The sequence below is a fragment of the Cryptotermes secundus genome, unplaced genomic scaffold (assembly GCF_002891405.2).
Source record: "Cryptotermes secundus unplaced genomic scaffold, Csec_1.0 scaffold2113, whole genome shotgun sequence".
NCBI lineage: Eukaryota > Metazoa > Arthropoda > Insecta > Blattodea > Kalotermitidae > Cryptotermes > Cryptotermes secundus.
Genome location: NW_019722980.1, coordinates 255,316 through 269,472, shown reverse-complemented (window position 1 = coordinate 269,472; position 14,157 = coordinate 255,316). Strand labels below are relative to the sequence as shown.

General features: G+C 40.8%; 1 protein-coding gene across 1 annotated transcript; it reads right to left on the bottom strand.

The window, feature by feature from the left end:
• Positions 1-1,103: 1,103 nt before the first annotated feature.
• On the bottom strand, positions 1,104-13,152 carry LOC111861570 (zinc carboxypeptidase). The gene is made up of 9 exons (XM_023846240.2): positions 12,991-13,152; positions 10,441-10,577; positions 8,924-8,999; positions 8,631-8,775; positions 7,902-8,062; positions 5,672-5,756; positions 5,132-5,328; positions 3,480-3,564; positions 1,104-1,609 (listed from the first exon to the last, which is right to left on the bottom strand). The coding sequence occupies exons 1-9, from the start codon at positions 13,135-13,137 to the stop codon at positions 1,407-1,409; spliced, it is 1,236 nt and encodes a 411-aa protein (XP_023702008.1). The 5' UTR covers positions 13,138-13,152; the 3' UTR covers positions 1,104-1,406.
• Positions 13,153-14,157: the final 1,005 nt, after the last annotated feature.

Genomic DNA, 14,157 nt, shown 5'->3' with positions numbered 1-14,157 from the left:
ATGAAATGTATGTTCCTCTGTGTGGAACTGGACAAGTATGTGAAAGCACAGAGTTCTGCCTTCGGAACTGTAGCGCCGGTATTCCTGTAACTCCGATGCCACAATTTATGAACCACAGGGGATTACAGTTAAGAGGATCTCACTTTTCACATACACGACTGTACGAACCTCAAACGTGACACATGCAATATATACACGTTTACTCGTATATTGACCTAGTTCATTTTTATTATATATAAGGAATGTTGAAGAAAACAGTCTTCTGGGATTTGGCACCGTGTATATGTGGTGTTAACCGACGTTTCGGAGGAACGTGTCGCCTCCATCTTCAGGGTAGAAGGAAAAATATAAGAAATATATAAGACCGTGAGACTACAGTTCTCACGGTCTCTTTGCTTGCGGATTTCTTACATTTTCCTTCTACACTGAAGATGGAGGCGATACGTTCCTCCGAAACGTCGGTTAACACCACATATACACGGTGCCAGATCCCAGAAGACTGCTTTCTTCATAGTCACCGCCGTGAAAACCTCTAATCTTATATAAGGAATGTTGTATCACGAGTTTCGTGCACGTGTATGTATGTAGGTGAGCGTGTGCACGGGCGTATGCTATCCCTTATAATTTTTTATCCACGTTAAGGATTTCGCGATTGACTAGAAGAAACACATCCTACAACATCAGAATTAATGATAACGACGTGCACTGTGCAGTACTCCTTAGAAAAATGTGTTGCTTGAAGATGATCCTGTGCGGCTGAAACATGTAGCATAAAAGCAATGAACATGTATTTTAATGGTATTTTAAACATTTAAAGAAAATAAAGTGTGAATTAGAGACGTTAAAAATTTAAATTTATATTATTGCATTGCAGACACAAAAACAAGACTACAAGTGATAGTTAAACAGAAATAAGTAATTGCGTTAGAATTGTGATGCTACGCTCATATTTCATAACTTGTTACTGAATTACCATAAATATTAACAAAATGGTTGTCGTGCGAAATCTGTATCTAGTTTTAGGTTTGATTACAGTATTTATTTGGCCATTGGGTCTATGAACGTGAAATTATATATTAGGAAGCAGTATAAACACAAAAACGTCCCCTTCATGAAAGTTTTTTATATGTTATAAATTACAAATGATGTTGAATACATGGTGAGAATTTGTGATAGTAGAATTATGTTAAAATTTACACAGAAATCTGTCACCGAATTGTAAATATAGAGCTCTTGTTTGTCTGGAATTATAGACTGAAGAATTTGAAAGGCAGTAGATATCCGTTGTCCCCAGATTTTCTTTCTGCAACTTCTCTCATATTTTGCAATTGGCATTCGTCATACTGTTTGGGTCTCAATTGTGGGATCTCACAAAGTGATCAGATTTCATCATATTTTTACAAACGCTAGCTTTCATTTTTGGGTAGTGCTAAAGAGACTCTCCTCAGGATGGTTATTATGGAGTCCAGCGTTTCTTCAGACGTCGGCACGATCTGGTCCGCGGGCAGTAGGAACCCATAGTTCCCCTTGTCTCGCAGTTCCCACTCGAAAGTATACGTCACATTCAGCTTGCTCTTTGCCCAGTCCATGCTGCCTCCCGTGGCCTCGTCTGCAAAGCACAGGTTAATTTTAATAGTTTTCGTAATAGTTCTGGGAGGTTTTGCATTCCTGATTGGTTTCAGATTCATTTAAAGAATGTGTAAGTGCAATTGTACTACAGTTATTACTCTGCAAATTCAGTTGCGTCTTCATGTAGGCCTACCTAGTGACTTGTAGTACTCAGCACATCAGGACATGCTTAAAATGAAATTGACAGATCTTAGTAAGGCCTATTTTAATGTAATTTAAATCCTGCTTACACTTCGCAATAATGGGGAGTTATACTTAATGGTAGGGTTTTTAAGGTTCAAAATTATGTTCATCATAAATCCGGTGTAGACTTCTAACAAAAAACTAATCGAAATTCATTCGATAAATTTTGAGGTGAAATATATCGACAAAACGGAAAGGATATGACTTTCCCTTTACATATAATATTACGCATTCTGTCCAAATAAAGAAAACAAACTCCGTGGTTTTAGTTCGCAAGTGAACTATACCGACCAAGCGACCGCCTCTTGTCGGCCAAGTTAGTGCCCACAGCCGTTAATTTCGGTTTTCTAGACCGGAGTAGCTATTTCCTTGAAATAGCTCCTCAATTATCCTCACGAGGCTGAGTTCAAGATCCACTACTCAAAAAATCTGGTAGCACCGGAATCGAACCCAGACCTCTGGATTTGTAGCCAGGAATTCTGACCACAACACCACAGAGGCGGTCTCTGTCATAAAGATTGTATAATTCCTGCGATAAGGCGACTGAAAGCACAGAGAATGGAACTCATTATACCGTATGCCAGTAAATGAACGAAAATTGCGCACGGTGCTTGTTTACCACTGCCCCTGTTATGCTGCATACAGAAACACACGTAACTTAGTCAATGCTTTGCTTCGTAAGCGGGAGTTCTCTGGATAAATCCTCAGCTCGAAGGCTGGCTATTTTGTCAGATGTTTCAGTTTTACTCAGTCCGTCCACATAAATATTAGTGTTAGAACAATGGAAGAACTTTTTCTTCCATATCTGCCAATTAATTGTTCACACTCCTCCTCCCACAATGCATCATATTCTCACAAATTATCCATTTGGAGGCGCATCGTTAAGTAATGAAGAGTCCGAAACCCTCCGTATGCTTCGATCTTATAAACCAATTGCACTTCTGTTATTTATGAATGGCCTGGTCTTATAGATAAAAGCTGAACTGAGGAATTGTGGTCTATTTAGATGAGCGGGTCTTTGGGGATTGAGGACCCTGCACAGTAATTTATTTTTGTAAGGATTACCGGCCCTGAGCTTGGATCATAGTACAATGCCTCTGTAATGTAATTTCGACTCTTAACTGCTGTGCTGCCTTCTTCGGCCACTACCTGGGCTATATACAAGTTAGTTATGCTTAATAAAATTTATGAGGGTTAAGGTTCTCGGCGGTGACTATGAACAGTGTCACCTACTGGAATCTTAGGCTGTGCAGTATGATAAGTTTTTAAAAACATTCCAGTGGAATGCACTGTTTCCAGGTTAATGATCGAAGAGTAATCCAAGTAACCAGCAAAATCATTGAACGGTTTACGACAAACTAACTGATGACTGTACAGTGTAATATTCGGTCTAGAAAACCGAGATTAACTGCCGTGGGAATCCATTGCGACCACGCGACACCCTCTATCCGCAAAAGTTGGCACTAACTTCGCCGAGAAGCGGCGGACGCTCGATCGGTATAGTTCGCTTGCGGACTACAGGCTACGGAGTTTGTTTTGTACAGTGCAATATCACTACTGCCAACAATGGACTTATTTGTGTGTCAAGATTAATGAGGGATGAAAAATCGTAAATTTGTGGTATGGAATCTGATACACACTGATAGTTTTACCCTATAGAAACTTACAGATGGCTTCAATGATGGAGCCCACCACGTACTGAGTCCCAAATCTCTTAGATAGAGAGACAGCCGCTATGTTGCCAATCTCCAGCTGTGGGAAAAAACACAAACCCAATAAGGGGAACATTGTATATGGACTAAATCACACTTCGACCGACGAAGGTTGTTCGTGTATTACGAATCGCTGGGCAGGGGTCTACGAATGGTACTTAGTCAGATTGTTAGACCTGGATACTTCGATAAAATGTAGATGTTCTTGGGCCTCAGAAGACCCACTAGGCCAGATTTAGAGATAAATTACCAAGTTTATTGGTATAATATTCGAAAGTTAGGTTCCTGCCTCTCATGAAAGAAATTGCACCTCCTCAAACGAAGTCAGTGGTCTAACGTTTAGAGAGACAATGTCTTTGTATTATGAGATATACAAAGATATTTTTTATTGCTAGTGGGGTGGGACTAAGTCCCTTGTACTGCGGCCACTTCTGGCCTATTGTACCAGCCCCAGATGATAGGCGAGGGTGATTGTGGAGCAATTGGTGGAATGAAGATTGGCAGGGGAGACCGAAGTACTCGGAGAAAACCTGCCCCAGAGCCACTTTGTCCATCACAAATCCCACTTGACCAGACCCGGGGTCGAACCCGGGCCGCCGCGGTGGGAAAACCAACGACTAACCGCTTGAGCTATGGCGCAGGCCGTATACAAAGATATACTATGCGATTGAAACCCTGTTTAGTAATTATTAAAGTAGATGGTATAAATATTTATAGCTATTTTCTAAAGAGTTAATGAACAGTCTGGTACATGGCCTCTATTCTCAAATTACCTCTCCTAAACTCGAGGTGCGTAATAATTTGTACCCTTCACCAAATATTATTTGAGTGATCAGCTCAAGGAGAATAAGATGGTCAGGAAAGGAGAAGTCTTGGGACAGATGAGAAATGCAGATATAAATGTAGATGGGATGATACTATTAAAATGAATCTTAAATAAGTAGGACATGAGGGTGTGGACTCAATTCATCTGGTTCTGGAAAAGAACCAATGGTAGGATCTTGCGAACATGAACGTTCAGGTTGTATAAAAATCGGGGAATTCCTTTATGAGTTTATCTTCGGTATGATAGCCTCTCGAGAAGGAATCCGTCCATGAGTTTATTCTCTCAAACTAATGAAAATTCTGAAATCGTTCTTTTGCAGTTCAGAAACATAACCCCTGCCACTACATTTGTTACAAAAAAACGATGAGCCGGGATAGAGCAGTAGGTATAGCAATTGGCTAAGGGCTGGACGGCCGAGGGGTCGGAGCTCGAGTCCCAGTAATGGCAAGAACATTCTCCTCTCTACGTCGTCAAGACCAAATCTATGGCCCATCCAGCCTCCTATCAAATGGGCAACGGGAGCTCTTTCCCCGCGAGTAAAGCGGCTGGAGCGTGAAGCTGACCACTCACCCCAAAATGGTGTCCAGATCAAGAATACATGGATCTATACATATACTCTACCATACGTCCTCACGGGGCAGTACCAAACTGGTTAAGTACAGGACAGCTTTGTCTTTACAAGTAAATAATTGCTGAGTTCTTAAGCATATAGTGCAGTGCTGTGGCCTTTGACGGTTACATGTCTTTTATTTATATGAGTTCCGGAATGATAGCAACTTACAAGCTTGTAGTAGTTGTTGGCCATCTCATAGCGATGTCCGAAAGGTACCATGAGCAGCTGGCTGTAACTGTGAAACGAGAAGTACACGGTGGGGTTCAGCTCCGTGATAGTATCTGCCAGTGAAGCAGTCTCCACCGTGGAGAAAGGGCCCGTCCCTGCGTAGATCTCGGAACACTCGTTGCTGCTAGCACCGCCCTCTGCCAAACATTCATAAAACGTAGGTAACTATATTCCCTGGACCCTCAAAGAAACTGAGCTTACTGGTGGTTGATAGTGTTTAAATCTACTAATCTGGCTGTCAAAACATCGCGAAGCCATTTAAATTTGAAAAAAAAATGCGCGTAAATACAATTTAATATACTCGTAGTTAAATATTGGAACTTTTGTTATTTAAGTGTTGATAATCTGGAGTGAGAAAAAAACGATCTCTTTTAAACCTGTAAATTTATCCGAATAATGCAAAGTTTTGTATTTTACAGTGCAGGAAGTTCCCTTTTTTAAGCAGGTTCACAAGCAGGGGAGGACAGTTGGGTACAGTACCGTTCCAGTGATCATCCCAGTTCCTGTTAGGGTCCACCCCGTCGCAGGATGTGCCAGGTGTGCGCGTTTTGCGCCACATTCGATCCTGCAACAGGATGAGCAATCAATATTACGTAGCATTCCACAGCCTGACGCATTCTATTCCTGCAACGAAAGGGGCGCATACTTTCGTCTAAAAAGTGTTCCTTTTGTTCCGTATCTCATATTCACATTGATGTACATTTAGTACAGATGCAAAGCTAGTGTTTAAAATATTATAAAATTGTCATAAAAGGTTAAAGAATTCCGTCCAGTGTGACTAGTAAAGATTTTTCTTATATCAATCCTTCATCCCTTACCTCTTTTGGTCTTTACAGACCATCCTCAGAGAGACATCAATACAATCGGAAGCCACTATTACAATTTTTTGAAAAAAATATATACATATAATGTTGATAAAATACAATGGATATAAATTCCTCTTCTCAAGAACTACAAGGCGGCACACCTTTGACCCCTTCAAGAGAAGAAACAATAAAAAGGGCACGAACAAACTTGGTTTACAATTTCCAACAAAGTCTTAACATATTAAGACAGCCGCTGTAGTTGTTGAAATACAAGACATTCCGAATATTGGTTTTTGGACAAACTTTCACACAAGAAGGTACATAACGGAATACAAGTAATTTCCTTAGGAACTGTAACAGATACTTATACAGGAACCCTGTCAATTAATCTGACAACAGGCACTGAATTTCTTCCATCGGCTTGCTTTTGTATTGCCTCATACCCGTAGCCGATGCATAACAAATATTGTGTATAACTTCCATAGCATTTAGGTCCAACATTCACTTTTGCGTGACAATGACACACTTTGAAAGGCTGCAGTACAGGCATCACAGCAAGACAGTAAAATACATTATTCCACCAACATACTGAAGCAAGGATCATGTGCTGAACTGCACTTGAAAATAATTATTAGATGTCAGTGCTTTGTAGATATAAGGTAAAAGTAAACTTATCCCTGTAACAGGCCTTGGAGGCCCATAGGATTGAGAGACGACGAGGCACCCACATTTTCTAGACAACCGCCTCAAAGATGGCGGTGAGACTGTCAGCCTTACGCGCCTGCCGTCCTTTACCCCCAGGAAGATTCCTGGTACTCATTTCTATCAGATGCTGAGTTGACCCTAGGGCCATCGTGCGGCTGGAAAGATTAGGTCGATAGAAAAACCCAGTGATATCATCAGGATTCGATGCCATTTCCTTCCGGCTTGTAGCATAGCTATGCTACCGCGTACCCTGGCTTGCAGATGTAGGGGATTTAAAGAAACAGTTCATTCTCAGCGCCAATTTTCATAGAACGGGATTCTTAATTCTGTCAACAAATTTGTGGGAAGCTGTCACTCTGAATGTTTGTAACATTAAGGTAAAGCAGTCCTATATTCCTATATCTTTTAAATCGAATGACACAGTTTCTGAGACTTCAATTGTGGTAAGCAAATTTATAATATGCGCATAATTCGCGATTGGTTCTGTTACACCAGATTCTTAAAATGGTGTTCAAGTTCTGCTGCAGCCTCACAGTACGTCCTTCAAATATCTGGAGTCGAACCCCTTTCCATTACCCTCTTTAACAATGACTTTCTTCAGAAATGTAACGTGAAATAGAGTCTTCAGCACTGGACAGAAATTCGGTTTCCTGAGCGGAAATAACAACGCGCTCTGCGACTATCAGCATTATTAATATATGCAGTTAAATGTTCTGTGAGCCGGTCACGGTAGCCGAGCGGTCTAAGGCATGCACTGTCTTCGCTCGCTCGGAAGCCGGGATCGTGGGTTCGAATCCCATTCAGGGCATGGATGTTTATGTGCGTTTTTCTGTGTTTGTCTACAGGTAGAGGCCTTGCGACGAGCTGATCACTCGCCCAAGGAGTCCTACCGTATGTGTAAGATCTAGCAAACCGAAGTGAAACGGAGAGTTTCATGGAGGTAGGCCTAGGCCCAAAAAAATTGGGGATGTAGCGCCACAGAAAAAAAATATTCTGTGAGATCTGAAGATTTCACCGAGGCTAAAGTTGACCAAATTTTTAGCTGACAGGCCGAGAATATTTCATTGATTTTAATATTCTCACGGAAAATGAAACATATGTACGAGGGCTTAAGTTTCCCACGGGCACAAGGTTCACAATCCTTAATGTAGGCAGAGTGTACTCGTAAACCCTCTCACGTTCTTGACTCCAATCCTTACCGTAGTGTGAGAATACTGGTATCCGTCGGGGTTGGTGCTAGGAAACACGTACCAGTCGAAGTTTTCTGCGATGAATCTCACATCAGAATCTGTACTCGTTAGCAACTGATTTAGGATCCATGTGGATAGGGCCGGACAGATCCATTCACGTGCGTGAATTCCTAGAATCAATTATATGTATTACCCTTGATAAGTTGTCTCTCATATTAATATAGTGATGCAGGTGGAAGTAATTTCTTGATAATCATTGTAGCCTGCTAAAGCAAAACACGTACAAAGAAATTAAGCGTAATAATAAAAAATAATGTGCAAATTTTGTCAAAGTTTTTTTCAATAAGTTTTGTGTCTGTTGAAATATAAACAAACATATATTGGAACCTAGGTTTGTAGTGGTAATTTCTGTTGTTCCATTTAAATAACTTTTGAAAAGAATACGATTACGTCTCTACAAATGCTTAAATTTAAAGATATCATTTTCTTGAAACTCCAACATCTTCAGTCTCTTCCTCATGTTCACGTTCTGCAGTCCGTTTTCATAACCGTGGTTCTAAGGACAGAGTTATGGCGCTCTGACTATTGTACTATTATTTGCGGTGTAAAGGCTGTACCAGAGCCTTACCACTTGACTGCTATTTTGAAGTATGTGATTAATCATAGTTTTAACAGCCTCAAGTCATTAGAGTAATCTATAAATGACAAATGTTTGCATGCAACCAGTGAGCAACTCACCTGACTCGACGAATATCTTGGGATTCCCCTCCTTGTAGGAGAGTTTTACCCCGAGAATTTCCCGTCCTTCATACGATCTACCACCTACATACAGCGCCACGTGTTGTGGGTGCTCCTCGACCAGAGATTGTAGGTAGCCATAAGTCTGTGAACAAAATTCACTGATGTAGGATAGTGATTTATATCCCTTAGTGATTAACTGGATTTGTGTTTCTGTCGGCAGAAATCTTCAAATGAAAATTACAATAATGGTTAGCTATATAATGCCCGATTCCATGCTGATCCAAACTTACCTCATTGAGATCATAGTAGTCGGTCCAGCCATAAGCTTCTTTCACTTTATGCGCTGGTCTCTCGCTGTCAATGGTCCTGCAAGGAGCGAGATGAAGATGTAGAAAAAATGTCTGTGAATTTCAGGCGCAGGTCCACGATGACACGATGCGAATATTGACTGTAAATTGTAAATGTAATGTTCCATCTAACTGAGCGCCAAGTTTCTCTCCAGATGTCACTACATTGCTCGGAATTTCCAGAATGTAACTTCTGCCTCATTTCTTCTTTCACGGAGAACTAGTGCTCTCTCGTGGCAACTCATTACTCTCAGACAGAGATCAGCGAGACGAGGTTGGACTACTTGGATGAGAAGTAAGCCAAATGCAATGGTCTTTCAGTTCACTCTCTTTTATCTAAGATAAGAGTAGGATTTGTGCGCGTGCGTGACTATCCAAATAAACCCTCAACTATCTTGAGGAAGGCCTATCTCTTTTTTACATTTTACCATTAAAGAACTTAATTTTTTGAGATTTGCAGTATAATGATAGAATAAGGAATGAATGTATAATAATGAATAAAATATAATACGAATAATATATNTCTCTTCGCTTGCGGATTTCTTATATTTTTCCTTCTACCCTGAAGATGGAGGCGATACGTTCCTCCGAAACGTCGGTTAACACCACATATACAAGGTGCCAAATCCCAGAAGACTGCTTTCTTCATAGTCACCGCCGTGAAAACCTCAAATCTTACACAATAATGAATAAAATTATTATTTCGGTAGGTACAAGAAATCTTCGTGTAACTTCTTGTATCCGTGACTTGATAAACAAGGGGCACACTCTATGAATATGCCACGCATTCTCTGATGCAACAGAATTTCGAATGTGCGTCACTTCAGACCATTCACTGAAAGCCAGAAGCTGGAATAAGTCAGGTTGACTGGTAGCCATGCTGGTGGATGATTATATTTGTTTCTTGCTTCAATTAACGAAAAACGCAACGTTTCCCATTTTTTCTTACAGAAGCTCAGGCTACTTAGACTAATGTTAATTGCTTTTGAAGGACTGTAATTCGAAGCTTCAAACACAGTTCCATTAAAGTAAACTCAAGTAGAAGCTGTATAAACATGAATATACTTGTGAATGGGGAGTTGATGCTGGGGTTCACCCAGCCTCCTATCCAATGGGTACTGGGGGGCTCTTTCCCCGGGGGTAAAGCGGCAGGGGCGTGAAGCTGACCACTTACCTCCAGCTAGTACCGAGGTCAAGAAAATATGAATCTATACATCCACTCCCCCATACGCCTTCATGGCGTAGTGATTACTTAGTTAAGGACAAGAACAACTTTACCTTTAAGGGGAGCTGATGTCTGCAATAATACAGCTAATAAAAGGGAAATGGTGCAGCTGATAAGGCTCTACCGGGAAGTTCAGAGAGAGACGAAGAATAGGGAGGGTGGATTAATGGGTGGTCGGATGGAGGCTCGAATTGGATGATGGAAACAGTGAGAATAAACAATGAACTGTACTCACTTCTGCACGTCATCGATGAAGATTTCAGTCGTCAATTGGTTTCTTCGGGCTGTTTCGTAGAAGTCTCTCAACAAGTGTGGAGGCACCATGACATCAACAGGTCTGTTCAGGCTCCTGGCGCTTGTCCAGAAGTTCAGCTTCCACCACAGGCAAATAAAAACCCGAATATACTTGTATATAATTAAGTGCAGCCAGAGAGGCGTAAAACCCACCAGAGTGGCGAAACTGCCTAAGGGATTTATTGCTCATTATGCAAAGCTTCAAACACTTCTTAAAGAATATAGTTTTCTGGGTTGTAACGACGCATAGTTCAGGGAATACCCCGGCGTTTCGGAGGAATATATTGTCTCCATCTTGAGGGCCGAAAAACAAACCGAGCAAGGAACCAGAAACAGGAGCTAAGCTGAGCTTTCCACCTGCTTCTGTTGCTTTCTTGTTTGGCTTATTCTTCGACCCTGAAGATGGGGTTGTTATTTCCATCAGAATTGTTTTCAGGGATGGAAAAAAATATAACGCAGCAAGTGCTGAGGCAGAGAATAGAAACGTTTTACTTCAATCCCTTCAAACGCTTCAGTGAAGCAGAGGTATAGCATTGTTAAACAAGATCAGTACAAACCCCCCAGTACAATGAAGATTCTGCGTTTGTAGCAAACAGTTCCACACATGCTCTTTACATGCAATAATATTAATTAATTAAAAAGTAAGTTAAATTAATAGGCGGTCACGGCAGCCGAGCGGTCTAAGGCATGTACAGCCTTCGCTCGCTCGGAAGCCAGGATCGTGGGTTTGCATCCCACACAAAGCATGGACGTTTGGTATGTGTATGTGTTTATTCTATGCTTGTGTCTTCCTGTGTTTAGGTAGAGGCCTCGCGACGAGCTAATCACTCATCCAAGGGAACCTTCTTCTTCTTCTGTGGACAACAGCCCGATGTCGGGCCTTGGGTTCCCTAATTAAGTCCCTCCATTACTCTCTGTCCTGCACTGCTCTCTTCCAGTTCCTTACACCCATTCACTTCTTTGCATCTTCTTCCACCGCATCAATCCATCTAGTTCTTGGTTTCCCAACGCGTCTCCTGCCGCCTGTTGTACTATATAATGTTTTCTTTGGGATACGCTCCTTATCCATTCTCTGTACATGCCCAGTCCATTGCAATCTTTTAAGCTTTATCGTCACTGAGATCTCTGGCTCCTTATGTAATTTGTATAACTCTTTATTATATCTTATTCTCCATATTCCATTCTCTTTTATTGGTCCATAAATTCGTCTTAGGATTTTCCTCTCGACTGAACTGATAACTGATTCCTCTTTCTTGTTTAGCGTCCAACCCTCACATCCATAATAAAGCACCGGTCTTATCATTGTTTTATATATTTTTGTTTTAATCGCTCGGTGTATATCCTTTGATCTAAAAACTTATAGTAACTAGAAATATACATTATTCGCTAGTTTTATTCTTCTTGTTATTTCATGATTTTCCTCTCCATCTTTGTGGAATTTTGATCCTAAATGTATGAAGTCTTCAACTATTTCTGTCCCGTCCCCTTCCATATTAATTTCTCCAGTTTTCCTTGGATTCCTTCTAGACTGTATCAGCATTTTAGTTTTATTTACATTCACCTCTAAGCCAGTTGTTTCTGCTATGATTTTTATTTCTTGATGTGTCTCCTTCATTGCTCTTAGGGATCTCGATACTATAATAATATCATCAGCATACGCCATTATTTCCGTTTGTTTATACGCTGTTGTGTTCCTTGTGTCCACATTACTTTTCCTCACTATATATTCCAATACCAAATTACATAGTGATGGTGCCAAACTATCTCCCTGTTTTAATCCTTGATTTGTCTTAAAGCATTCTGTTAACTGGTTCTGGATTTTAACTTGATTGATTGTTTCTGTCATGGTTAAATTAATTATTCTACTTAGTTTTGCTGGAATACCAAAAGTGTACATAATCATCCTTAATTTCTTCCTTATTGTTGTATCATATGCTTCTTTAAAATCTATGAAGCATAGGTAAATATCTGTATTAAATTCTCAGCATTTCTCAGTTATTTGTCTCAGGGTGAATAAATTGTCTATTGTTGACCTATTGGGTGCAAATCCTGATTAATATTCTCCTATTTTTTTCTATATATGGATCCAGTCTCTTTTTTAGTATCCTTGTTAAAATTTTATATGCTGTCGGTAGTAATGATATACCTCTATAGTTACTACATGTTAATTTATCCACTTTTTTAAATATGGGGCATATAATGCTCTTTCTCCAATCTTCTGGTATCATCTGAACACGCAAGCCTCTCAACTACATCAAAGTAGAGACACCATCGGGGGGCCAAGGAAACCTACCGTTTGTAAAAAGATCATGAAACTGAAGAAAAAAAATCAGAGACCAGGGCCCAAGGGGCTGTAGAACTACTGAAAAAAAAGTTAAATTAAGAATACAAAGTTACTTAAAATTGGCAGACAACTATTGCCGACTTACGGTTCTTTGTAGGAACGTAATAGTACTATTTCTACTTTCAAAGTTAGATCTTCTTAACTTACCCCTTGACTTTGCTCCTCCAGATCCCTGAGTGCTTGCAGTTGGTGCTCGTCCTCAGGCACTACGCGGAACACTTTGTGTCCATCGTAACGTAACTTGGCCGACGCTATCGTTGCCAGCAGCAGCCACAACAACCCTTTCATTGCCATCTTGTTTTGTTCTGGAAAGCTGTCAGCAGATGCGTAAGGCATTCCTCACAGTAGGCAAGATAATACTGGAATATGTGCTCTTTGAATTTCCCACGGCGGAGACTAGGACTAGCTCTGTTAATTATTTGATCCTAAAATTGGAAGCAGGCCATTGCTTCGAAATGTAAGTAAGTTTATACCAGACCACATGGCGTCCCGTCCCAAGCGATAGCACTCTTCAAGGAAACCGCCGGGAAAACGACGAAGCTCCCATATAATTTTAAACGTTATTTCCTACTGGGTGAGAGCCGGGATAGCACAGTCGATATAGTGACTGGCTACGAGCTGGACGACCAAGGAGTCGGAGTTCGAGTCATGTTGGGGTCTAGAATTTTAACTTTTCCATGTCGTCTAGACCGGTTTGGGGCCCACCAAGCCTACTATCCAATGGGTACCGGGGGATATTTCCCCGGGGGTAACGCGACCGGTGCGTGAAGCTGACCACTCACCTCCAGCTAGTGCCGATGTAAAGAAAACGTAGGTCTATACATGCACTCCCCCATACACCTTCATGGCGTAGTGCTTAATTTATTAAGCATAGGGACAACTTTACGTTTATTTCCTATTGAGTATATTTGTCTCTGTAAAGCGCTACATTGTATACAGGTTCAATTCCAGAACAGTAAATTTTATAGTTGTATGTATTGTATGTATGTATGAAGGGGTAGGCATACTCGGCCCTTGCACTTAGACCTCAGTGGTCCATTGAGCTTCCCCTTTTTAATTATTCCCTCAGCAACCCCACGCTTCGGATGAAGCGCAGGATTTTGGACGTGGGAGCGTCGAAATAGTCATTTGGTTTCATAAAGTACTGACCCAAGTGAAAATTTTATAGTTAGTTTTTCGCTATGCTCATCAGAATAAAACGTATGCTTGTTATGCTAATTATTTTAGTTGCCCCTACCACTTGTTTAATCATTCATACTCCGAAGGAATTGAATATGAAGTTGAACAGGCCTTCAGGTTGAAACTGTTCCCTCA

Coding starts and splice junctions, on each gene's coding strand:
- LOC111861570 (XM_023846240.2), bottom strand. CDS start 13,137: ATGGCAATGAAAGGGTTGTTGTGGCTGCTGCTGGCAACGATAGCGTCG. Junction 8,776..8,923: donor ACTACTATGATCTCAATGAG/GTAAGTTTGGAT, acceptor TTTTGTTCACAG/ACTTATGGCTACCTACAATC. Junction 8,063..8,630: donor CAAGATATTCGTCGAGTCAG/GTGAGTTGCTCA, acceptor AATTGATTCTAG/GAATTCACGCACGTGAATGG.